Source organism: Scleropages formosus, chromosome 8, assembly GCF_900964775.1.
Source record: "Scleropages formosus chromosome 8, fSclFor1.1, whole genome shotgun sequence".
NCBI lineage: Eukaryota > Metazoa > Chordata > Actinopteri > Osteoglossiformes > Osteoglossidae > Scleropages > Scleropages formosus.
Genome location: NC_041813.1, coordinates 11,536,890 through 11,563,868, shown reverse-complemented (window position 1 = coordinate 11,563,868; position 26,979 = coordinate 11,536,890). Strand labels below are relative to the sequence as shown.

The 26,979-nt window shown below is 43.6% G+C and overlaps 2 protein-coding genes across 4 annotated transcripts in view; both read right to left on the bottom strand.

Moving 5' to 3' along the window:
- Positions 1 to 73: 73 nt before the first annotated feature.
- On the bottom strand, positions 74 to 14,261 carry c9orf72 (C9orf72-SMCR8 complex subunit). Of its 2 annotated transcripts, none has more exons than XM_029254385.1 (10): positions 14,133 to 14,261; positions 13,023 to 13,557; positions 10,223 to 10,318; positions 8,675 to 8,739; positions 6,422 to 6,494; positions 5,595 to 5,711; positions 2,740 to 2,975; positions 2,217 to 2,274; positions 1,531 to 1,640; positions 74 to 851 (listed from the first exon to the last, which is right to left on the bottom strand). In XM_029254385.1, the coding sequence occupies exons 2-10, from the start codon at positions 13,470 to 13,472 to the stop codon at positions 665 to 667; spliced, it is 1,392 nt and encodes a 463-aa protein (XP_029110218.1). In that variant the 5' UTR covers positions 13,473 to 13,557; positions 14,133 to 14,261; the 3' UTR covers positions 74 to 664. The 2 variants fall into 2 exon arrangements, with proteins under 2 accessions (XP_029110218.1, XP_018580697.1); XM_018725181.2 differs by having other exon boundaries at positions 13,023 to 13,522.
- A 9,022-nt stretch (positions 14,262 to 23,283) lies between these two features.
- Positions 23,284 to 26,979, bottom strand: part of LOC108942600 (leucine-rich repeat and immunoglobulin-like domain-containing nogo receptor-interacting protein 2) — a 58,024-nt gene continuing 54,328 nt past the window's right edge. The window contains exons 3-4 of one of the 2 annotated variants that reach the window (XM_018766039.2): positions 25,595 to 25,642; positions 23,284 to 25,247 (exon numbers count right to left, since the gene is read on the bottom strand). In XM_018766039.2, coding sequence (XP_018621555.2) covers positions 23,378 to 25,247; positions 25,595 to 25,608 — 1,884 coding nt within the window. In that variant the 5' untranslated portion in view covers positions 25,609 to 25,642 and the 3' untranslated portion in view covers positions 23,284 to 23,377. The remainder of the gene's footprint in view (positions 25,248 to 25,594; positions 25,643 to 26,979) is intronic. The other variant, XM_018766038.2, reaches the window with a different exon arrangement.

Sequence of the window (26,979 nt, the reverse complement as noted above, 5' to 3'; positions counted from 1 at the left end):
GTGGACTGGCGTCCCGTCCTGGGTGTGTCCCCTTCCCCCTCTGGCCTTATGCCCTGTGTTACCGGGTAGGCTCCGGTTTCCTGTGACCCCGTCTGGGACAAGCGGTTCTGAAAGTGTGTGTGTGTGTGTACCTTGGTCAATGGCATTACAGTAGTAGATGGGAACCTGTGAACACTAAGCCACCTGCTGCCCCTAGCTTCGCTGATAACCACAAAATGGGTGTTTTAATCCATTAACCCAGTGCCTCCATAAATCCAATGTACATATAAGCTTTTAACTAGCACTCCTTAAGGTAGAGATTTATACAATATGGCCAACTATTTTTATGGAAGGGGGCAGAAACTTACCATCTTTCTTTTGTTCGCGTGCCCTGTGTGCATTCAGAGCTTTGCAATTGGGGGAAGGGGCACTTGCAGTGAATCAGAAAAACTATCTATGTTGCAGCACAGTGACTTACACTGTATCCTGGGAGCAAATGCTTCATGTTTTACTGTTAAGACCTGGGATAAATCCAAGGTCTAACCTCCATTTACTCCTGAAGGCATGTTTCATGGTGTGGGTTCCAAACTGCTAGCAAGGCACCCACTGTTATTGTGGTGAACAGCTGTACCTGGTGACTGAATGGGGAACACTGGGGTGTTTAGTAGACATGTGGAGGGGTACATCAGAAGCTCATGAGTACATCACGCTCCTGCACACTGGTGTAGAAGGGCTTCCCAAAGACAAATGAATGCAGCCCCACTTTGAGCTTCTCAGCCAGGGCCATGATGATGCTGAGATCCCCCTCAGTCATTAGGTCCAAGTCTGTCTTCAGGTTGCGCAGAGAACGGAATGGCTTCTTTCCCTTTTGCCTGTACAGGGGCAGAGTGCAATGTTCTTCTACTTTACCTCTATAAACAACCAACTTGGAGTGAATCGCTGTCACACACACCATCTTGTTGACTACACAATTCAGGTGACAGCGGACTGCCGGGTAACAGCTGGAAAATTCAAACTACACCATACACTCAGACTTCATGTAACGGTGTCCCATACAATGGAAGAACTGCTTAAAAAAAAAGTATAATAATTTGCACTGATCTCTCCAAGCATATCATTTGCATTGTCACTTTTAACTATTCTGGTTGTTTATTGTTACTGGCATTATTTATTGCTTTTTTTTTTTTTTTTTTTTTTTGTGTAGTACTATCTATTGATTTGTCTATAGTCTGTGGAGAAGCACTCAAGCAAGAATTTCATAGTACTTTGTACACAGTACTTATACTTATGACAAACCTTGAACATGAACTTAATCATACCCTAAAATTAAGGGATATAATATATTTGAAGATTTATTTTGTTTGCCATGTGTCAGAGTGAAAACCAGAATTCACCAGTACTCAATGAGATTTGTAGAAGTAATTCGAGCTGAGGCTATAAAGATAAGATGGGTAGTTTTTGAATTGAGAAGTGATGTTAGTTTTATATTCTTCAACCGTATGACACCAGTAAAAGTTTATTGAAAAAGGGGAAAAAAAAAAGTCAACCTACGTCTCATCCTCAATGTACTTGAGAAGTGTGAGTGCTTTCCTGTGCAGCAGCAGGAGGAACTGAGCAAGGTAGGTGCTGCGCAGCATGAGGCCTGGCTTCAGCAGGAACACCTACGGGGGTGTCATCAAGAATGAGCAGCAACAGCAGGACATGGTACTTTTTTCAACCACTCATCGTCCTAACTGACAGATTGGACACAGTGTATGGTGATGGAGGAAGGGTGATAATGGAGCACCATGTTAAGCCAAGTGACCTAAGGTACAACTGGACTGAGCATGGGGGCAGGCAACTAGTAACAGAAGAATATGGGAAATATGGTGGAGAGACGAAAGAGGCGCAAACAAAGTGCTCCTTTGACACCACGCAATCCAGCACCCAGATTGTGCTTACTTCAATGGGTGGTCTGCACTGAGAAGATGCACTGTTCATTAAAGCAGTTCTTCCATGCAATTTGCCATGAAACAAGGTTGCTCTACTCTGATGGCATAGATGATATTTATAAACTCCTTTCCTTCAGCAAATATAAAATTAAGGCAGAGAATAGCAAAGCTGGTGACCTGAGAAACATTCAGCACAATAGACCTTAAATGAGAAACTAACCATTACACACAGAGACATGGAGACTGAAGTCTGGCAGTCACTTCTGGCAGTCACTGGGAGACTGCAGTTTTACAAGGCCATCTTACCTCATCTAAGAAGGACTTCACAATAGTGTCTTTGTGCATGACGTCCTGGAAGATATTCCTTAAAAAAAACACAGATGTTAGTCACCAATGCACTTTTCACACTTTCCTCTGTTTTGATATCTTAATTTAGCTCATTTCCAAATGTCACTATGTCCCTATAATTCTGTTATAATTGTTTTTTCTTCTTTCTAGGATCTGACTGCACAAACCCTAGAGCTTAATCCGGTCTAGGACCTTTTGGATGCAGGAGAACAAGAAATTTAGTATAAGGCACCCCCAGTAAAATGATGAGAAGCTGACCTATGTTACTATGCTTTTCAGTTTTTTTTCCATTATATCACGTATGTCCACAGTAACTATGTCTTCAAATATGGGAGAAATACCCACACTAAGTACATACTACGTAGTACTACGTACAATGTATAGACCTACACTTCTCAGCAGGGTTCTAACCAGTGACTTCCACAGTTAGTGTCCTAACTGAAGCCCTTAGACCTGTGGTGGAGGAAAGGAGGTGACATACAGGTCAGGTGCAAAGCTCTCGTCGGCATGGATGATGGTGTCAGGTGCAACATCCTCCTCGCTGGCTGCCTTCCAGAGTGCGCTCAGCTCTGCACACATGTAACGACGCTGCGTATAGGCATGCTCATGGCATGGAGGCATCTGCTTCACCGTGTTCACGTCTACATCGATGTGTGTGGTGGGGTAGGGTGAATAGAGCACCTGCCGGAAAGGGAGGACAAAGCTCCCTGTGGAGTCCTGGAGAGGTGCACAAGACAAGGTACCATGAGGTCAGCTCTTCAACCTCTCAGAACAAGAATTAACTTCAAAATGAACTTGTAAAAATTTACTCAAAGAAATCAAGGTTTTGACTGAAGACCTGTCTGTAATGTCATTAATATTCACACTGTATAGTGTTTGTGTAGAAGAGCAGCAAAAAAGTCATAGTAAAATCTGAAATCAAATAAATTTTTAAATATGTGTTAAATGAGTAAAAAGGAAAAGGGGGAGACAATAAGTCTAAATGCCTCACAAAAAAATCTTTTTCATATGACACAAGAATATGACAATGTGTAAACAGAATGAAAGTCTGTATGAAATTAGATCTGATAAACATCAAAACAACTATGAAGAATCTCAATCTTAGTGCTTTTAGAGATGTAGTCACAGAAAAAACTGAGCAGATTTGGTAAAGTCCAATCAGTTTTTGTTTTTTTAAAAAAAAAAAAAAGAAAACGGGACCACAAACTGGGAAAGCGGGAAGGAGCAGGTGGCGCATGGCGTCGCAGACCCTCATGGCAGAAACTGGCTCTTAGCACGTGGAATGTCACCTCACCGGGGGGAAAGGAGCTGGAACTGGTGCAGGAGGTTAAGCGATACCAACTAGATATAGTTGGGCTCACCTGCACTCACAGGGTTGCCTCTAACCAAATTCCGCGATAGAGGGTAGTCTCTCTCCTACTCAGGAGTTGCCCAGGGTCAGAGGCGTCAGGCAGGTGTGGGGATACTCACAAGCCCCCGGCTGACTGCTGTACAGTTGGAGTTTGTCCCGGTTAACGAGAGGGTCGCCTTAATGCGACTTAAGGTCGCAGAAAGGAAAACTCTGACTGTTGTGTGTGCTTATGCACCAAACAGCAATTCAGAGTATTCGACTTTCTTGGAGAGAGTGGGTGGGTTTTTGGACAGGGCCCCACCTACAGACTCCATAGTTCTTCTAGGGGACTTCAATGCTCATGCTGGCAATGACTGGGAAATCTGGAGTGGAGTGATGGGGGAAAAAAAACGCCTTGCCTGATCAAACCCGAATGGTGAAATGTTATTGGATTGAAGAGGAACAAGGCGGATTCCGTCTTGCCCATGGAACAATGGACCAGCTTTTGACCCTCTCAGAGATAACTAAGGGGGTATGGGAGTTCACTAATCTACATGTGATTTGTGGAACTGAAGAAGGCCTATGACCGTTTTCTCCGAGAAATTCTGCGGGAGGTGCTTCAGGAGTGTGGGGTGCTGGGGCCACATACTCGGCATTAAGTCAAGCCCGTTCAATGGGGGTATTGGACTCTGCCAAGGTTGTCCCGTCTCCACTCCTGTTTGTCGTTTTCATGGACAGGATATCAAGGCGCAGACAAGGCCATGAGGGCATTCTATGTGGGGGCTGGAATATGATGTATCTGCTTTTTGTGGATGATATGGTCCTTTTGGCACAGTCACATGGATGCCTCCAGCATGCACTGGAATGGTTTGCAGCCGAGCGCGAAGCGGTTGGTATGAGGATCAGCACCTCCAAGTCTGAGTCCATGGTTCTCTCATGGATAAGGATGGCATGACCCCTTCAGGGAAGGGGAGAGAATTTGCCCCAGGTGAAGGAGGTTAAGTATCTTGGGAGCTTGTTCACAAGTGAGGCGAGAAGGGAGCATGAGATCAGCTGGAGACTGGGAGGAGCGACAGCAGTAATACGGTCGCTGTATCAGAATGTAGTGGTGAAGAGGGAGCTGAGCCGTAAGGCAAAGCTCTCTATTTACTGGTCGGTCTACGTCCCGACCCTCACCTATGGTCCTGAACTCTGGGTAATGACCGAAAGATCGCATATACAAGCGGCTGAAAGGACGTTTCTCTGCAGGGTGATGGGATTCACTCTCCTAGACAGGGTGAGGAGTTTGACCATCCGGGAGGAACTCGGAGTACAGCCGCTGCTACTCCTCCTCTGCACTGAGAGGAGCCAGTTGAGGTGGTTTGGGCATCTGGTAAGGATGCCCCTGGGCACCCCCCTTTGGAGGTATACCAGGCACAGCCAACTGGGACGAAACCCCAAGGTTGGCCCAGGACCTGCTGGGGAGATTATATCTCCTAGTTGGCCTGGACATGGCTGGGGATCCCCGGGTTGAGCTGGAGGAAGTTGTGAGAGACAGGGATGTCTGGGCTTCTCTGCTCTCCCTATTGCCACCGCGACCCTAGTTGGACAAATGGTCAGGAAAATGGATAGATGGATGGACAGTGTGATCTTGTACTTGCCAACACTGGCAGCAACAAAACACAAAAAAAATCCTTTTATGTTTTTTTATCTGCAATGTATTTCTCACTGCGTTTAAGAGAATGCTTACAACGTTATGAATGAAAACTGAAGTAATTTTTAGATGTATGTATAACTGGGTTAATTCAGGACAAAATAAATTTTAAAAATGTACATAAAAAAGCAGATTTCTCAGTAATTCCTCTTAAAATCATTCTAATCAATAACGGAAAAGAAAAATACTCAGTTAATAAAGCAGAATATGCTGGAGTCCTGTTTGGTAGATATGTAGTTTTAATTAATTGCACTTTTTTATTGTTTTAACTCTCTGTTATGTATGGTGTGACCCCAGGGAAGCAGAAAACCACCTTAAGTAAGCCCTGCACAAAGAGCCCTGCGTCATAGTGGAATGAGCCATCAGCCTTGCATAAGCGGGAACACCTGCGCTCAGATGGTGTCAGGAAGAGGCAAAGGGTGCGTACCATCTGAAGGAGGAGAAAAGACCATTGGGTGAAATTAATATGCTATGTGCACATAAGACACTCTTAACTGAACAATCCAGTCACTGGAATGGGTTCAGTTGGGACATGTGGGGTAATATATAGTGTACAGTCGCCCATCCAGATTAACGAATTTGACATTCACGGTTTCGGTTATTCGCGACTTAGCCGTGAACAATTATTTAGGAATATTTTTGGAGCTTGCCAAAAGATTGCAGAATCTTGCAGATAATGTACAAGCCACAAATATATAAATAACATTGAAAATGATTTGTCGGGGGGGCACGGTGGTGCAGTGGGTTGGACCACAGTCCTGCTCTCTGGTGGGTCTGGGGTTTGAGTCACGCTTGGGGTGCCTTGTGGCGGACTGGCGTCCCGTCCTGGGTGTGTCCCCTCCCCCTCCGGCCTTGCGCCCTGTGTTGCCGGGTTGGGCTCCGGTTCCCCGTGACCCCGTATGGGACAAGCGGTTCTGAAAATGTGTGTGTGTGTGTGTGTGTGTGTGTGTGTGTGTGTGTATGAAAATGATTTGTATCATATAAAATTTTCTTATATATATACACACACACACACTAGGTTTACTTAATCACATGTCTGCAACTATGTTTCTCTTTCTCCTAATGTAATGCACATATTGTATTTTCTCTGAGATATACATTGCTTTGGAGAAGCTGTATAGAAGAGAGTACCACTCTTACCTTGTTCACTTTGTCTGGGTTGCTTCCCACAACCATAGAGCAGCCACACGTCTGCAGGTGTGAGCTGATAGCCCTGTAGGAGAGGGATGCACATCAGTTGGATGGCCTGCTTTTCACACGCTAAATTACCCACTGCACTTTGTTTGAACTTTTAGATTTTAATAAATGCATTTCACAATTTCCCAGAGAGAAAGTTCAATGCCCTTTTGCACAGCAACTTGTGTAAATGTTGCCATAGCTCATTGTCGAAATTCTTTTGAACATATTCTTTTTAACAGCCTCATTATAATGTCCTTAATGTTCAAGTGGGCTGTATGATTAGCACAGTAACAATAGTTAGTACTTATACTCAGAGGTTTTAGTCTAACCACTAACCGCACAGCACTTTTACATCCATGTAAAAAAAGAAAGAACCACACTAAGATGCAAATTACAAAAAAAATCCTTGGTATAGGGACTCCTGGTTTACAGGTTTTCAGTATAATGCCACTTTCTTCTGGTGTTCGAGACAGACATTTCCCTGATGATACAGAGATCATGAGCCAATGAGATGTAGGCTTTTCCCCGATGAGGTGAAAGTAATGAGCCAATGAGGCACAGCCTTTTCAAAAATGTATAAGAACTGCTTCATTTAGCACCCCCACGCCCCCTCCAAGTTATTACAACTGAGAAATGTTTTCCTTTCATTTTTTTGTTTATGTAGCTCTACATATAAGAGGGGTCTCAAAACACAAACCTTTGACTCACTTTTTCACTGATCTCTAAAGTGCTCAATAAATGTTTGTTTATGTTTTATAATTTTTAATAACCTTTAAATTGAAAAAGGCCCATATACATATACCAGCTATAGCAATACACAGCTACTTGTGTAATGTACTTTAGTTTATGCTGTGTTATGTGACAAATTGACTGTACTAAAGAATCACACGTCTGCATACAAATCTTCTATTGATGTAATGGAGTTTTTGTATTGTTCTCTGAGAGTCATGTCGCTTTGGAGAAAACTGACTGCTAAATGAATAAATGTGAATATAAATGTACTGTGTCTAACTTACTGTAAAGCAGTTTAGCAAAAAAAAAAAAATCTGTCCTAATTTAGTCTTTGTTAATTTCCTTCTTAAGATGTAAAACATAATAATCGCAATGTTTTGATTATCATTTCTTGAGACTGTTTTTAAGCGTTTGGAGGGTATTTGTGGAAATATCTGGCCCTGTGTGCAAAGCCCAGGAAGGAATTATATTTTTTCCCCCCATTTAAAATAATGGCAAAGGACCTCCCAGTTTACGAACTCATGATATACAGACTGTTTTCACAAACAAATGAGGTCTGTATACTGGGAGATACCTGTATTTATATATTACTGCAGCAATCTCCTAAAAAAAAAGTAACCCTAACAAAAATTGGCAAAGCCTGGACATTTTACCAACTGATTATCTAAACTAAGGAACATCATACATACATTCCAACGTGAACCACCAAATATTTTTCTCTTTGTCATCTAAAAACAGATTGAGTTTTTTTATTACAACAAAATACCGATAGTATTTATACTATCTAAAGCAGTGTTGAGTAAGGAACTTCAGGCAAAAACCGAGACAGAACCATAAGATGATTACACAGAACTGCTAGCTAAAGAAGTCAATATTGCATCTTGTATTAATACACGAGTACAGAAATATTTCCTAAATAAATACTGGCTGTGCCTACAGTTCACAGGCCATGTCCACATCCTGTCCTGTGTATTTATTTCCTGTTTTGTACTCCTGTTCTCTGTTGCAGCATGGTTGCCAAAGAGACATGGAACAAACCATTGCATACAAGCTATATAGAGGAATGACAATAAAAACAACTTGAATTTGAATGTCCATTTCTGCAACATTGCATCTATTTTTCAAATGTGGATATATTTCAGACCAAATCATATCCATTTTAAAGAGCACTGCTAGTGCACTACCCAGACAGAAGCACAGATGTGGAGGGTTATGATGGATATGTGAGGCCAATAATTATTACTAGTTATGACTAATGAAGCTGTGACTTGATAAGAGTCCATGATTACACTAATGCAGGGATGAAATTAAATTTAAACAAGAGTTCCAGAGCAAAAACAGCTAATGGAAGTTTTGTAAATGTAAGGGAGATTTTGTTGTCCAAGTGGGTCACGAAAGTGTAACTAAGGAGGTGGTATGCATGTGTCTATGTCTCTGAAGAGGTATGTGGGCTGCTCAAGGCCCATTATGTTCCTCTCTTACTTGTGCAGAAAATCTTCATGGCAACTGTCACCAATGTCATCGTCGTTCATCACTGTGTCCTTCAACTAGGATGCACACAAAAGAGGACAGTGATAACAGAAAGTAAATAATTTACAAATAATAAAAATGACCTTCTGTACTTCAGATATATCAAATCAGGAGTAATATTTCAGGTGGAGGGGGGACAGGTGCTCTGGCAACACAGAATGTCCAAAGGTGCTATCTAATGGGCTGGAGAGAGGAGCAGCATGCCTTTTGTCAAACCTGTGGAAAAATGTGTTTAACTCAGCGGCCCTGCTATGGCCTCCCGCCACTGAGCCACAGTTGGGCTGTTTGGAGCTAGTGATGTTTCTTGGGCCCTTGAATACCACCTGCACATCTTTCCATATCAGCTTCTGTCTTGTACCTTCTTCATGTAGATGTTCTTGCCAGCCCTGATCTTGAGCCTCACTTCCTCCCTGTCATCCACTTTAAAGTTTCTCTCCTTCTGATTCCATCTGATTCAGATTTTTCTCCTTCAGGTCACTTCTGAGCCATGGTTTGATATGGGAGAAGCAATGGAAAGTTCTGGTGGAATCATGGTTTCCACACAGAAACTGATGTGGTCACAGTCAGCTAGCCCATCTATTTCCTTGCCTTGTGGTCCACAGAGCACTAACTGTACTCAAATATGCTGACTCTATTTATCCCCTTAATTAAATTAAATTTAGGACAATTACTTTTTTCATAGGGGGCGCAGTGGGTTGGACCACAGTCCTGCTCTCCGGTGGGTCTGGGGTTCGAGTCCTGCTTGGGGTGCCTTGCGGCGGACTGGCGTCCCGTCCTGGGTGTGTCCCCTCCCCCTCTGGCCTTACGCCCTGTGTTACTGGATAGGCTCCGGTCCCCCGCGACCCCGTATGGGACGAGCGGTTCTGAAAGTGTGTGTGTGTGTGTACTTTTTTCATACTTATGGATAAAAATAGCTTTTCATACAGTCAAGTGAAAAAGTAATAACTGTCAAAGGCCTGTCTGTACTTTATTGTGATTTGGCGTTTACTTCTTGCTTTTTTAAAGCAGAAATGTGAGATCTTCAGAAAAGAAAACCGAGAAAAATATTATTTCCATAACAAATTGATTTAGTTTTGTGAAGGGGAAAAACAATAAAGCAGAAAAGGTTCAACTGGGAGGAATTTTCTCACAGACTCTGAGAATCACTGCTAGAGATACTGGATTACAAAAAAGTTCTCAAGTTTATAAATTGTACATTTAGATTTGGAAATGGCACTGACTTTGACATCACATTCTCATGTACAAAGGCACACGCTGTCTGAGCTGCTTGCCCCATATGGGGTCGCGGGGAGCTGGAGCCTAACCCGACAACTCAGGGCGTAAGGCTGAAGGGACATACCCAGGACAGGATGCCAGTCCATCACAAGGTACCCCAAGCAGGACTTGAACCCCAGACCCGCTGGAGAGCAGAACGCAGTCCAACCCACTGCACCACCGCACTCCCCTATGTACACAGGCACATCTGGTAATGGCATCCAGTTAATGGAAGAAAATACTTACATCAATGTCCTCAGGAAGACTGTGAGTCTTCATAGAGGACAGCAGGTCCATGATAGGGATTATCTCTGAAGTGAGCACGGAAACAATGTTGTAACCCTGCACAGCAAAAGGGAATTCCAGTTTTAAACAACTACAGGTTTTGCGCTTCACGATTATAAAACCACATGAGACTTCAGGAGCCAGGAGAGAGCAGTAAATTTTTTCAAATTAACAACCATACAGAACTGGGTGACCAGAGACTACAGTGACAAATTGCAAATATATGAGGGTATATAGAGAATATAAAAATACACTGGCAAGATGTGTGAGTGATGGAGGCAAGTCACCTTAAGTTTATTGTTGGAGTGACTTATGATGCACTACCAACACCACAGAATGTTTAGCAATGGGCAGATGGTGATGGTTCTTGTAAGTTGTGTAGCAGTCTGGTGACACTGAGGCACATTTTGTGAGAGTGAAAGGTTAGTTTGGGGCAGGGTCTCTATATACACACACACATTTTCAGAACCGCTTGTCCCATACGGGGTCGCGGGGAACCGGAGCCAACCCGGTAACACAGGGCGTAAGGCTGGAGAGGGAGGGGACACACCCAGGACGGGACGCCAGTTCGTCGCAAGGCACCCCAAACGGGACTCAAACCCACTGGAGAGCAGGACTGTAGTCCAACCCACTGCGCCACCGCATCCCCCTGGGTCTCTATACTTGGTGCCATAATCAAGTTCTTAGATGTTTAGCAGGTGTGTTTCAGAGTAAGCGGCAAGTTGTGAATTCTCTGCTTGTTAGCAGTTTAGCTAAAGCAATTGGTTTTGTGCGGGCAGGAGAGAGTAGGACTGTGCAAGGACAGACGTGCCCTAGTAGGTGGGGTAATGCACAGGACTGGAAGCTGTTGGCTGGTATGGGCAAGCAGCTCACTGTTGTTACTTCCCTGCATCCAGACATAGTGTTATTTTTGGAGGGTGAGCGTATTGTGTACTTTGTAGAGTTAACAGTGCCGTTCAAGGATGCTATGGGAGACGTTCACGAGCAGAAACCATTAAAGTATACAGATCTGGTGGCAGAGGCAAGGGAAGGTGGATGGCAGGCACATGTGAGACCGGTAGCGGTAGGTGTAAGAGGGTTTGTGGTTAAATCAGCTATGGCATTGTTGGGGGAGCTTGAAATGAGAGGCTGCTCGTTAAAGGCGGCAGTGAAGGAGCTGTCTGAGGCAGCTGAGAAGGCAAGTCAGTGGTTACGGTTGAAAAGAGAGCAGGGTAGTTTGGGTTAGAGGTTGGAGGGATGTGTGTAGCGGTGGAAAATTGGTGGCAGGTGGTGAGTAATGGGAAGCAGCTGGTGTTAAGGAGGTGTGGCCTTGTTAAGTAGGATAGTTTGAAATTTGTGGAGTGAGGCAGTTATACTTGATTTGGTAGTAGGTATGGTGGTAAGGTTACAAGGTATGTATGGAGTTATGGTTTAAGTGGTTAAGGGGCTGTGTTTGGGATGCTGGACTGCACTGTTGAGCCTTCTGGAAGTATTATGGGCCTAATTCAATGAAACAGTGACAAAGGGAGGTACCCACTTGATAACCTCAAAGAAATACTCATGGTGGTACCTGGCTGGTGTAGTTTATTGGTCTGGTTGGTGAGTTAAGCTTGGTCTGTTGGTTTAGCTTTGGTGGGTATGGTTTGATGGTTGGGTTTTGTTAGGTGTGGTTTGTTGGTTATGTGTTGGTGGGTTAGGCTTGGTTTGGTTGTTGTTTGGTGGGTTGAAGTCAGTTAAGCTTCTTATCACATCATGATGTTTGTTTGGCTATGCTGGGTGTTGTACTGTAGGGCTTCAGGTTGGTGAATGGACTGGGTCCTTGTTATAACATGTGCATATTCTTCAATGGCTGTATACATTTTCCTGTATCTTGAATGAACAAATGTACATAGAGAAATGGAGCACAAGGTCACAATATTTAACAAAACTTATGTAGAACTATTTAAGAAGTTCCAAAACTGATGTCTTCCACAACTTCTTTGAATTAAAATGCTGATTAACAACTTCAAGTGGCATAAATTGATATGAGCCAACCATTTGTAGAGGAATATTCTGGTGTTGATCAAAGCAAAAATGTATTTTTATATATTTGTGTGTGTTTTTTTCTACCAAATCATTAAGGTGCATTTAAAGCACAAGTGAAATCCTTGGAAATATTGTGTGAAGGTATAGTAGAATAAGGTAACTTGCTAATGATCTTAAAAGAAAGTTAATTGTCTGTCACAATACATCATAAAAATGAGTACTGACTTGCTAAAATGGTTTGTTTTTTTGATGCTATATCTAAATTATGGCTATACAGTAGTAGCAGGAGGCAAATTTTCAATGTTGTAGAGAACACATATGGCACTGTGCTGTAAGATGTACTGATAGTCTTTTCTTCCCAGACACTTTGCAAAATCAACTTTTAACAAATATTAAGACTTATATTGAGTTTTTGTAACATTTGATTTTCAGTAAATATTGTATTATGCATCCCTCCCAGCATATCTAAAGGCTTAAACTGCCCTAGAGTGAGACATGAACACAACTAAGGACCAATGTATTTGAAATGGCGTATAGCAGTGGGGTGCTCTCAACTTGCTTGAATTCAAAATCATTGTACCATGAATAATGAGAAATGTACAGCATATGATGAACCTTTAAGTATTACACACTTAAAGGCTGTAATGTATTTTGTTTACAACTCACATGTGTCTAATAGATGGAGTACAGTTTATCAGCAGTGGGATTTGTCAGTTTAAAGGCCATTGACAGCATAGGGTCAGCAAAGCAAACTTACTTTCTGCATCCAGATGCGTCCCTTTCGGATGATGTGCTTAAGCCTCTCCACACAGACTGCGTGCAGCGGCAGGTAGAAATCAAGCTCTGTCTGCGGTAGGATGATGGACAGGGCACAGGTGTTGCGGTCGCCCTTCAGGTCACCGTCAAATATGAGCGAGACGATGACCACTCCCTTCTCGGCCAGCACAAAAAACTTAACATCCACAGCACCGCTCTCAGCACTGCGCAGGATCTCACCATTGAGTGTGTGGTTAGCCAGGAAGGTGATATCGCCATCACCTAGAGTCAGTGCTGGGGGGCCCTTGGGCACCCAGATATGGCGCACACGTGGGCCAAGGATGTTGTCCCAGTAAGCAAAGGTGGCTGCCAGCACTGGTGACTCTCCCTCCACTGTTACCTCTGTCTTTGCCACAGCTGGGGACTGTGGGGGACAGCTGGACGACGACATCTTGGGAGCGTCTGGTGCTCAGCTTCGGAAAGGGCACCAGTCTGCAGATTCTGTACATCAAATATCTTTTCAGAAAGGAGTTGTGCTGTCAATAACAAAACAGTATAGTTTCTTGCAGGCCTGAAGGAAAATGTTAAATGTTTCTCAAACAGTCCCTGTTAAGTGTCCAGACTAGGGACTCTAAAATTGCCCATAGTGCAGGTGAGTGTGAGACGGAGGGGTGGTGATCTGCTGTATAGATAGAGAAATGATTTTAGGGAGTTTATTGTAGTGTATCTAACATTGTAAATCACCTTGGTCCAAGGCTTGGAAAGGTGTCGGCTACATGGGTAAGTCACTGTATGGCGTGTTGGAGAAACGTCTGCAAAACGAATAGTGTAACTTGGTATGCGCACCCATCTGTTCATAATCTACTTGCCAACTCTAAGATCGGAAGTGAATGTCTTTAACCGTTACAACTTAAGCATCGGCTGCTGCTGAGAGGCTCATGAGTTATCCCCAACTGAATGAGCTTGTAGCAGACGGTTTTAAAGCACCAAACGACTTGCTTATAGCGGCCGAATTAGTTGTAGCCACAGCAGGCTATCAGATAAGAAGCCCAAAAAACATTAGCAGAAGTTATACACAGCGTGTATGATGGCTCTACACCAAACACGGTACCTTCACATGCCGTTTCTCAGTGGAACGACATTTAGTGCTGTACTCCAAAGGGGTAGTTTTCAAAAAACGCTATGGTAAAAGCGAGCACTTCCAAAACTGAAAACAGTCCCGATGGCTTCCTCTTTTCCAGAAAATCACTTCCTGATGTGACGCCATCAACATGAGCCAAAACGTGTGCCACTGGGGCAGTTCACCCACCCCGTGTGGCACGCTGAACGATTATATCTTTCTCCAGCAGGTATTTTGATGACCGCTTTGTTTCTGGTGCTATGCGTCTTCAGAATTGCAAAGACCTAAAAGTGAAAGAAATGGCGAATTTTTTTTTTTTTTTTTTTTAAAAAAAAAAAAAAAGCACAACCGCTCATCTTCTATCTTTACCTGAACTCTAAGTGGGAAAAACAAATCATCATGTTCAAATAACGGAAAAATATAAATTCTGGTTTCATGTCTCTAGATCAGAACGTAGGGTAGTGCCTCCCAGCTCCTAGGCTGTAGGTTTAAATTCCCCTCACTCTGTGTGGAATTTGCTTGGATAAAATTTTGAAGTTGCTTAAGGGGTAAGCTCAGCATGAATTAATAATAGACAAAACTTCAAGCTTCATTATGTGCTATGCTAAATGCCTGTGCTAAAAGGCAGACGAAACAGCAGCGGCTGGCTTCTTGTAAAATTTTTCTATCTTACAGCTTTGAGACAGAAGAACAAGTTCAGCAGTATGTGTAAAGCCCTGAGTCTATTCATATTTTCTCAACATGATTACTGTGTCCTTTGCATGAAACTGATTCCTCAAGGTCTGGTTTCAGACATAGTCCAAGTCCTGGATCATGCTAACCTACACCTCACAGCAATAAAGAGGGGTTGTTAGAGCAAAGCACACCCTTGATGTGATGCCAAGCTATCACAGGGCAGTCACACGCTCACTCACCAGTATGTACTGAGAACAACTTAAAATCTACCTGAAATGTCTTTTGACTGTGGGAGGAAACCAGAGTGGTTGCAGGAAGCTCATGGAGACACACACACACACACACACATTTTCAGAACCGCTTGTCCCAGATGGGGTCACGGGGAACCGGAGCCTACCCGGTAACACAGGGCGTAAGGCCAGAGGGAGAGGGGACACACCCAGGACGGGACGCCAGTCCGTCGCAAGGCACCCCAAGCGGGACTCGAACCCCAGACCCACGGGAGAGCAGGACTGCGGTCCAACCCACTGCGCCACCGCACCCCCCCGCTCATGGAGACATGGGGAAAAAAAATATGCAAACTCAAGACAGAGCTGTGTTTGAACCCATGCCCTAGCTCACAGCCAAGGAGTGTGAGGCACCAGCTCTACCTCCTGTCACCTGGAAAGCTCTCCAGGTGTTGGTCTCTCTAGGAGACCATAATCTCCAGATGAGCTGTTTAGATCAAGATTTAATAACATAGAAATGTTTGTATGGGATAGAGGAACTACAGCGTAATATGAAATCGGCGGGGGGGGGGGTATGAACACTTTTGTGTTCCAGATGATTTTTAGGTGTATTTTCCTCCTACAAGGAAGAGCTCTACTCTAGAGTTCTGAATCTCAAATGTTTTACTGTCTTTGTCCTTCTGTTTAGTTAGCATTTTTTGTTGTCTTAGATTAGCTTAATACACACAGACCCACACAAACTGCTTGCCCCTAGCAGGGTTGCCCTGAACCAGAGCCAAGCCTGGCAACACAGGGCTGGAGGGGGAACGCAGCCAGGACGGGACTCTCTTCCCAGTCTATCGCAAAGCACCCCAACAGGGCTTGAACCCCAGACCTGCTGCCATGAACCCCAGAGCTTGATAAATATTTGTGAATTTCAATGACCCTTGTTTTTCAAATAAGGGCCCCATGATCAGTTGTTTTATACACACTTCAGCATTTGTGTATACACAGGGTCTTCACTGTCTGACCTGAGAGCTGCATATGGCCTGTTCATGTGCTGTGGTCTGCAGAAAACTTTATAAAGTGTTGTTGTTGTGTGGTTTTTTTTTTTTTTTTTTTTTTTTTTTTTTTTTTTTTTTTTTTTAAATATTATAAAATGAATTTTTGCTTGTATATAGTGGGGGTGGCACAGCAGGCTTGGCCTGTACTCGCTCTCTGGTGGGTCTGCGGTTCAAGTTCTGCTTGGGGTGCCTCGTAATGGACTAATGTCCCCTGCCAGTCCCACGCCCTGTAATCCCCCAGGCTGGGAGTGTGGCTCCAGCAGATTCCAAGAACATCTGAATTCTCTGTCCAGAAGAGAGCAGCCCTAGGAACAGCTAAGATTCTGCACAGAACCCTCAAACTCCAAGGCCTCTGGTAGAGGACCTGAGCTTGAGGAAGACACAAACACACCACCCTATATGGGGGTGAGAGCAAGGTTGTTGTGTGTGTGTGTGTGTGTGTGGTTTTTTTTTTTTTTTTTTTTTTTTAAAACAATTAGAATTATAGTGTTCATTGGCCAAAAAAACTTGACACCCATGATCTCCACATGGAGTGGAGCAAATGCAGTATGGGGTAATCATGAAAATTTTAAAATGGTTATAGTAGAATTTTGTTTCTGTGGGCTTACTTGCGTCTACCATGTACAGCACTCCCTCAGACCATGCAACACATACAAATAAAGGTCCCAAATGGTAAGTATGCCACCCTGATGCATACATCTAGTTAACAGTAAAAAGCAGTTTCCATGGCTGCCCTGTTTAAGTCAATCTATGATGAAAGATTTACTGTGGAGCAAGAGAGAGAGCAAGGCCAAGACTGTCCTCATGCCCCTCTTCTCAAAACCTTGACCACCCTAAGTTTTCTGAAATAAATCCAAGTAATACTGGATTAAATTCTGAATGTTTTTTGAAATTTGAGCCTTAATTCTGAAACTTTAGGCGCATGCCTTTTCAGTTTACTTAAACACTCGGCATACCTTATTTGTTCACACTTTCTGTAGTGTATTAAAAACATATTTAGACTGCCAAATAAGTAATGCTTTTAATTCTAGTAAAATATTAAAGCATCCATAAATCTTCATACCAGATGTAGAGACAGCTGCTAGCGTAGGGGTTAGAGCTACTCCCTTTGGAACCAAATTTTACAGGTTTGATCCCCACCTCTGGCTGTAGTACCCTTGAGCAAAGTACTTAGCCTAAATTGCTCCAATAAAAATTACCCAGCTGTACAAATGGGCATGTAATTGTGACAACATTTGTAAGTTGCGTTAGAGAAAAGTGTCAGCTAAATGTAACGTGCATTATATTTTGCGTTGAAGGTCCGTCGCTGCTGTTCGTGGTGTTTTGGGTAAGTGTAGTTGTTTTGCTACTGCTTTTTTCCTGACGCGCATTTGTTATGTAGCTGTGCAGATAGACACAATCGGTTGTCTGTCTGTGTAGTGTTGCGTGGCACTGTAACTAGTTTGTTGGGCGAATGTTCTCTGGATCACTTCTGTGTTGCGTTGTAGGGAGTGGGTGTGACTCGATTAATCACGTCTGTTTGTTTGTTTTGGTTGCCATTGTTGGAGTGGTTTCGGTTTCGAGAAGGAGTCTCCACTGATTGGTGGTAGCCTGGTTTAAATAGCGGCTGGTGATCCATGACGGTAGCCTCTTGGTGCAAAGACAAGAGATTCTACCTGCAGAAGTCCACTGATTGCGGGGGGGTCACCGGTACAGCTGTCTGCAGAGGTTCATGCACCTAACATGTAGACCATCAGTCTTCTACAGTAAGCAAGCTGTGCGAGTTTGCCACCACTGGAGACCTGAGCGCTCTTGCTGCTACAGTAACCTGGTCTATCCTCACCTGTCATCTTGCTTTACTTTCTCTAGGGGACTCTGGAACTGCCAGTCTGCTGTGAGAAAGGCTGACTTCATACCAGCCTATGCCTCCCATCTCTTACTGGACCTCTTGGCCCTAACTGAAACTTGGATCACCCCAGACAACTCAGCCACACCTGCAGCACTCTCCACTAACTATTCCTTCTCTCTTCAGCTAAAACATCCTTCCTCCACAACAAAATACAGTCTGCATCTAAAAAAAGAAGAGAGAGGGGAGGGAAAAAAAAAAAAAAAAACCCAGACTCTTTGTAACCTTCTCATCCCTTCTGTGCCCCCTGCTACCGCCTCCTCCCTTTTATTATTGCTGACAACTTTGCTTTGTTTTTCTGAGACGAAGTCAAAGCAATCACTGACAAGTTCTCAGCATCAACCTGCCTGGTTCACACTAGACTTCCCTGTGAAGCTATCCTCTCCGAATTCAAGCCACTCTCCGAATCAGAAATCTGACCTCATGATACTGTGCATAGCCACCACCTGCTTGCTTGACCCAATCCCATCGTCACACCTACAGAACATTTCCCCTCAACTGTCCACCTTCATCTCTAAGATCAACTCCTCACTCTCCTCTGGCTGTTTCCCAGCTGCCTTCAAAACTGCTGTAATTTCCCTTTTTTTAAAACCTCCCTGGACCCCAATCGGATTGCAAATTACAAACCGGTCTCTCCTTCCTGTCTAAAACCCTAGAGCGGACAGCCTGTGATCAACTGTCTGATTTCCTCACCTGGAACAGTCTCCTCAATGCATATCAGTCTGCTTTCAAAGTTGGTCACTCCATTGAGATGGCCCTTCTGGCAGTGTCTGATGCTCTCCAAGCTGCTAGAGCCACCCCCCCTCTCCTCAGTCCTCATCCTCCTCGATCTACCTGCGGCATTCGACACAGTCAACCACCGGATTCTACTCTCCTCTCTTAATCAGCTTGGGATCAAAGGTGTGGCACTAAGATGGTTTTGAATCCTACCTATCTGACAGATCCTATCAAGTGGTCTGGCGGAGCGCTCATTCTTCTCCTCTGCCTCTTAACCGGTGTTCCATGGGGCTCGGTATTGGGTCCTCTTTTCTCAATCTACACTTCCTCCTTTGGTCCGGTCATAGCCTCCCATGGATTCAAATACCACTGCTATGCTGAAGATACCCAGTTATTTCTCTCCTTTCCACCTGGTGCATCAGACATCTCTGCATGCATTGCTGCCTGCCTGTCAGACATCTCTTCATGGTTGTCTGATCACCACCTCCAGCTTAACCTCTCAAACAGAGGTTCTTTACCTCCCAGCCGGCCCATTGTCCTGTCATCAATCAAACTGGACAACTCACTCATCTTGCCTACCTCCTTGGCTCAGAGTCTGGGAGTAACAATTGACGTGAGTCTTTCTCTCAGCCCATCAAAGCCACAATCCAGTCCTGCAGATACAACCTGCATAATATTCGTAGGATCCGTCCCTACCTCACAATTAACTCTGCCCAACTACTGGTTCAGGCCATGGTGACTTTCCGTCTGGACTACTGCAACTCTCTCCTGTGTGGGCTTCTTGCTACTGCCATCAAACCTCTGCAGCTTCTACAAAATGCTGCCGCGTGAGTTTGATTTGCCAAAACGTTCCCACGTATCCTCTTTTCATTTCTCTGCACTGGCTTTCTATAGCTGCCAGAATCAAATTCAAGACCCTGGTTACTTTCTACAAATGCATGAATAGAACTGCTCCCAACTATTTACAGGTCTTGATCAACTGCTACACCCCAACTAGACCCCTTCACTTGTCTACTTCTGCTCGCATGGTGATCCCGTGCACAAAAGGTAAAGCTTGGAGGTTCCCGATTCTGGCTCCATTGTGGTGGAACGACCTTCCCCTCTCACTCAGAACTGCGAAAACTCTGTCTACATTCAAGAAGTGTCTGAAAACTCACCTTCTCAAGACCCATTTCGCCCAAGATCTCTCCAGCTCATGTACAGTGTAAATGTTCATGCACTGTAACTTCATGAGCATCACCAGACAAAGCATTTATTCAGCCACTAGTCTGGCATTGTTTTTGTTTGCTTATGTTTTTTAAAAAACACAATGGTAGGGGAGGGTATCAGGATTTGTCTATCCTGTGTTTTATATACCTACTTGAACAATGAAGCTTAGTGTAGCAAACTAGGTTTACTTGAGTCACATGTCTGCAGCTGTGTCTTTCTCAATGTAATGCATAAATTGTACTTTTGCTGAGATGTATGTCACTTTGGACAAAAGCATCTGCTAAATGAATAAATCTATTGTAAAGAGATCATGACACTCACTGAAGTATAGCATATCCCAAAGCCGCCTTTCTATGCTTTGGAAATATTATCCATCTCATTTAAAATTCTTTAGATCACAAGGTTGAAGTTGTACTGTTTCCTGTATTTACCTGGTTATAAAACTCTTAAACTGCAGGAATAGTTCTTGTACTTTAATATTAAATATGATGCAAACAAATTTCTCTTGCACTTCTGTGAAAGTTAATAATGATAGAAAAAAAGACACACAACTTAATAAAGCACTAGGGTGTTAAACTTCTGTTGTATGTGTTAGATTTATAAAGTTGTCTTATATTTCCAAAATGGCTTTTTCTCCCCTCTTCCTCCTCCTCTCTTCCCCACCCCAGAACAGCTGCGTAATGCTGTGTTACCTGGGTGAGTTCTGGTGTCTAAAGGTGTACACCTCCACAGGATTGCCTATTTGACTTAGCAGACAGGGGATTCAAGGTAAGTAGAGGAAGGCAGTTGGACATGGAAAGGGTTCTAGTGAACACTGTGCGTTTTTTCTCCAGTACAGGTTATGGCTGGTGGCACAACAACAGCAGCAGCAGCAGCACAGGTGTGGCAGAGCCAATAGCATCAGAAGTGACTGCCTGTCCTACCGGTGAATCCGAATGAATCAGAAATGTACCAGATCCTGTAGAGCCAAGGAGTGTGATGCTTGTGGGATTGAAATGTGTTCTTGGTTGTTTGGGTTGTACGTTCTTGTTTTCTGTGGAAAAAGGTATTTGTTTCTGTAAAATGCAGGTGGACTGATAGTGTAACACAAGCACGTCATGGGATTAGAGGTGTTACCGGGTAGGCTCTGGTTCTCCACGATCCCGTATGGGACAAGCGGTTCTGAAAGGTTGTGTGTGTGTGTGTGTGTGTGTGTGTGTTATGGGGGTAAAGTGCATATGGTATTGGAAGTGTATGGAGTGCTCGGGGTAAGTGTTTAGAGAACTCACTCCTGCAGTAACTCCTTACAGAGTAAGACAAGTGTGGTGTGTGTGTGTGTGTGTGTGTGGGGGGGGGTTTTTTTTTTTTTTTTTTTTTTCCCTTAAGAGTTGGTCAGTGACAGAATCCTACACTTGTCACAGGACTTCTGACAGTAATAAACCCAGTCTGATTTACACTCAGAAGCTTTGTGTACATTACTGTTTAACTCCCTGACTACCCTTAATTCCCCTCCTGCACCTTAAATACACCAACTGTATTTCCACAATTTAAAAGGCTACATAAATTTCAAAGTGATATAAAATATACCCAGCTGTCCAAATATTTACATATCCACAATTATTTTATTGAAATCAATAAAATCTGGGGTAAAAATATTTATTCCACACAAATAGTTGTTTCATTTCTCATAGCTCAAGTGATAGTCTACCACAGATTTAAAATTTGTATTTATGTAAGTAATGGCAACTCACAGCAAAAGTTTGTAAATGTACCAGATAACAGATATCTATAATTTCTGTGCATACATACACGCTGAATGAAAATGAATTACTCTGAGCAAATTCACATTTTTACTTCATATTCTGAATTCAAAACAGACTGAAGTTTTCCCACACTTATTCAGAGTGTTTAATACCATCTCAGATCAAAACATGTATTTCAAAATTTGACCACAGTTTACTAAAAATGGAAAACCAAAATGTTTTGCAGTATTCACACCCATTTTAACTTCATGCTTAGATTTCCATTGGTGCAATATAATGCCTAAAAAAAAATTCATACAATTTTATGATGGCCTGTGTAAGAAATTAATGAATCACTGCTATTTGTGTATTTTGTAAATATAAACATGCTCTATGAGTGAAAATAAAAAGAGCATTCCAAATTTCTTGCATGTAATTACAGAAGTACAAATTTTGGGAAGGAGTACCTGGCCAATGCATAAACACTGGACATGCACCTTGAACATCTAGTGGTCAATTTGGGAAACTGTATCACCACAGTGCATAGATAAGGCCACTGTAAATCTTGGTCATGAAGGAAATTATTCAAAGAAATGACTGTGAGGTAAACTGTCACAGAAAAAGACACATAATTGTGGTGTAAAGATAACATACTTGGATCAACAATCCTTAAGGTCACAAAAATAGCCTAAATAGAAAGTAGAAAAGAAGGAGCACAATTTATAAAGGTACTACAGACATGACAGAAAGCCTTATGGTCTGTTAGACTAGAACTTGAATTGGCAGTTCTAAATTGTATGTATGGAGTAATCAGTTTTTGGATTAAAACTGTATGCTCTCTACCAAAAAGCTCAAACTGAGGAGGGACTTCACTTTTCATCTGAAAAATGCTTCAAAGCAAACTGAAAGAACAGCACTTGAGTGGCTTAAAATTAAGAAAACAGATATCCTTCCATCCTGACCTTAATCCCATCAAAAATCTTTTTCATGATTCAAGTCCAATCAATATTTCAAATACTTTGAAATCGACACTAACTTTACATACAGGCCTACTGAGTTGCTTTGTTTCATTTTCTTGTTTTTATAAAAAGTTATGACTGTAATAAACTGTTCTTGTGTTTTGTTTACCTATTCAGCAGTTGCTTTTCTCCAAAATGGTGTACAGTTATTGTTAACCACAATTTAGCTGACACCTTCAGGCCACAATTCTAGATATGCTAAACTCCCTACAATCGCTTACCCATCATAATGAAAGATTAGGGCAACGCACTCACTCAGTGACACCCAGTAACAGCAATTCCCCAGTTCACCTGAAACACATCTTTGGACTGTAGCAGAAAACCAGAGCTCCTGAAGGAAACACACTAAAACAGGAAACAAACTGCAGTCAGACTGAGTCAGATTTGTACCCATGTCTGAATACAGCCCAGGGACATGGTAACACAGCAAGTTCTAAACTGCTTGGTAGGCATGGGTTTAAGGATGTGTGAAATTGCATGTTTATTCCTGTGTTTGCTCCTCACGGAAAAAGGCACCGACAAACTACTTTTGTTCCTCCCTTGCTTTGGCTGCTGAGGGGCTGGACTTGACAGGTTGGTCCTCTCACATACACATACACACACACACAGACACACAGAATACAGCACAGGAGCTGTGGGGCATGAGTGGGACTTGCTGAGCCACTGTCCTGTCCATGTTAAATAAGAAGTAATTTCTCTGCCTTCTGTTGCAGTATAAAAACTTGGGGTCGTGACGGTGCCTAAATCATTTTCATGTTTACACGCCGGGGCCCACTTGTATCTGGGGGGTCTGCAGCTGCTCCAGCAGACTTGCGCGGGACATACTCAATATCAATGTTGCTTTTATGCTTTCCTTTCCCGCGACTCCACACAATGAGGACCAGGAAGCAGAAGAGAACTGCCCCTAGAAATGTGAAGCAGCCCATCGCTGTTGACACCAGGATAGTCTTCAGATCTACACCAAAAGGAAGACTGTGCAGGTCTGTCCTGTTGGTCGCCACGTTATTGCGGTCTGTGTAGTACTGAGGGGTCCGGTTAGTATACAATGATCTGTCACTGATGCTCATGCTTTGCACAATCAAAGAGGCTGAGAAAGTCTCATTCCCAGCAGCATTGCTTGCTGTGCACAGGTATGTGCCACTGTCGTGCACCTCCACAATCTTGATCTCCAACGTACCATTTGGGTAGACAGTCATGCGTCTGTTGGCCTTGTTAGTGATCTGGCGGTGGTGTGGTGTAATCCATGAGATTATCGGCCGTGGGGAACCATCAGCAATGCAATGGATCCATGCTGGCTGGCCCTCTTCAACAAGCAGCAGCTCTGTGCCGTTCTCCTGGATTCTAGGCTTGGTGCATGTGACATAATAAGACAACTGCATCTCTTCAAGCTCCCGAAAAGGTTGTGCATGCAAGCCCTCTGGAGTGCTGCATGAAGGCTGGGAGTCACCAAACTGGATGGAGTGTCGTCTCTGCAGGATCCACAAGAGGCGGCAGTCACACACCAGAGGGTTTCCATCAATCAGTAGCTTCTCCAGCCCCTCAGGGGCTTGGAAGGCCTCCTGCTCCAAAGTCTCCAGTTGGTTGTGGGAAATATTCAGCACCCGAAGTACTGGCAGGCCTTGGAATGCTCCAGATTCAATGGTGGATAGCTGAGCCCCAACCAGGTGTAGCTCCCGGAGCCGCACCAGGTCCCGTAGCATGCCACCCTCAATGACACCAATGTGACTGAAAGAGAGGTTGAGGTGAGTGAGATAAGACAGGTGCCTGAGGGCCTGGTAGGGGAAGGTGGACAGGCGGGTGTTGGTGATGGAGAGGGTGGTAAGGTTAAGACCATGCAGAGTGTTAGGAGGGAACACATTTAGCAAGGGCCAGTTGTCTACCTCTAGGTGTCGCAGGCGGAACAGTTTCTTGAAGGAGTATGGGTGGAGGGTACTGATGTTGAGCTCTCGCAGGTGGAGGCTGACAAGGTTACGTAGGTGGGAGAGTGCTTCTGTAGGCACCTGCGTCAGGTTGCACCGCTCAAGGGTCAGCATCTCCAGACTGAGAAGGCCATTGAAGGCCTGGTGTGAGATGTAGACTAAATCATTGTCTCCCAACTCCAGGGACTTGAGCTTCCTCAGATCTTGGAACATGAAGTCCAGGAAGATTACAATCTTGTTGTCACTGATGTCCAGCGTGGTTAGGTTGGACAAACCGGAGAAGACACCCATGGGAATGAGATTGATACGGTTGCTCTTCAGACTAAGTGTGTACATGTTGACCTGGGATCTGAAGGCCCCAGGCTCCACATATCTGATAAGATTTCCACTTAAATCTAGTTCCTCCAGGTGTGGGTAGGAGGAGAAGTTGTCCGAGTTGATGTTCCGCAATTTATTCTTGCTAAGGTCCAGGATATGGGTCTCACTTGGGATGCCCTCAGGTATGGTCATAAAACGCTTGCGGTGACAGATGACGGACTTGCTCTGGGCAGAGCACTCACAGCGGGCAGGGCAGCTCAGGGAAGAGCTCACAAGGATGACAAGGAGGATGAACCCCAGAAATGGTTGCCAGCATGAGGCAGCCATGTGCAACATGACTTTGCTGGTGTAGTCTGCCATTCTGGTCAAAGTTCTGAAACAGTAAAAAAGATATTGATGGAGATGAGAACATAATTAAAGCACCATATATTGTCTATTCATTGTACTCAACATAAGAGATGACACTCGCTGGTCAGAAACCCTAGAGTGATTATTGGAGTCTCCAGTGACAAAACAGACTTAAGTTTTTTCATGCATAGGATATAGAAAGCATAAAGCTGTTGAATGATATATCCAGCAAAGCCAACAGATGGTTAGTGATACTGGGACTTGTTGCTGGAACAGTGGAAATAAGTTTTCGACTTATCTCAAACCAGCTCCAGGAACACATAAGAGTGACGAAAAATAATAACATCAATTCAGCAGTGGCTGAACACTTACTGTAGACCGGTCATGTAATCAACTTCGAAGAGACCACAGTTCTTGCACCTGTCCCGGGATACAAGAGCCGTGTAGTAAGAGAAGCGATTGAGACAGAGAAGCACCCCGATAACTTAAATTGAGAAGAGGGTTTCAAAGTATCTCAGACCTGGACACCCCTCATTTCAAATCTTCATTCCAGACCCATGGCGACTCGACTGCCTCACACAGAAGCTCAGATCAACGAGCAGACCAGTAACTCGAAAGATACAGTGCAGGTGGAAAACACAGCAGGGACACCACCCAATGGGACCACCAGCTACGACCTTCGACCCCAACCCCGCCCATAAATACCCCCACCCTCGTCAAACACTCCAGTTCACATCCAGCCTTTGCAAGATGTGGAAGCTCCCTGAAGATGCCTCCAACAGAGGAAGCGAAATATTGAAACCAGTTTCTTACATGATGCGGTCTCATCCAGAAAATTTAAAACCCCAGTCAGCTGACACCAGCCGCAAAAGCCTACGTGTTTTGAGCTGCACACATAGTTATGTCGACCCCACGAATTGCAGGAACAACAGCAGCAGCTCATTGGACAGTTACATTTCTGTTGAGGTTAAAGCTGCCCAATATACATCCATAGCACTCTTTCAGTAGTGCAAGGCTGTATTTGGGATATTGAATATTATGTCATCATTGACAGTGGTTTAAATCTCCTATAGTCTTATGGTATTTTGAATTATAACAAGGGCAATTATTACATCTTTCTGTGCTGAATGAATACCTTTCTTCTACTAGCACAATGAGAAAGGTCTTCTGTTCTACACAAAAGTATAGATACCATATGAAAGCCTCTCTAAAATAATGCATCTCTGACAATATCAGAAAACATTTGTTTGATGAAATAGTGTTTGATTACATAGCTTCTCAATCTTGAATGTCCTGATGTTGGATAAAGTTGAGAACCAATTAAGATTTGGCTGCACCCTTCAATTAGCTTTTGTCCTAGTTGGGCCATGATTTATTACATTTATCCATTTCACAATTAGCATGGCTGCAATTTCTTTAGATCTGATCATTTGCTTCACTTTACCCTTCCGTTTGTCCTCCAGACACTCCACCACCCATACAAACGCCCTTTCCTCTGACAGTTAGAGGTTACTGTTGCTTTTCTTCCCATTGTTGCAGAAACCCCTGGAAAATTACACTGGGGTGAAACCAAAGTTGGCTTAATTAATGTACGGTTAAATATCCTTACCTATAGTGAAAATGTTACATCCATATGCGAGACCAACACGGACTCATATTGCTGTAATGTTCAGACATGTACATAAAGTATAGTGATCCCACATGTACAGTGTATTTGTAAGTGCACAGTGCAAACTGTAAAGTAGAGAGTAAAGGAG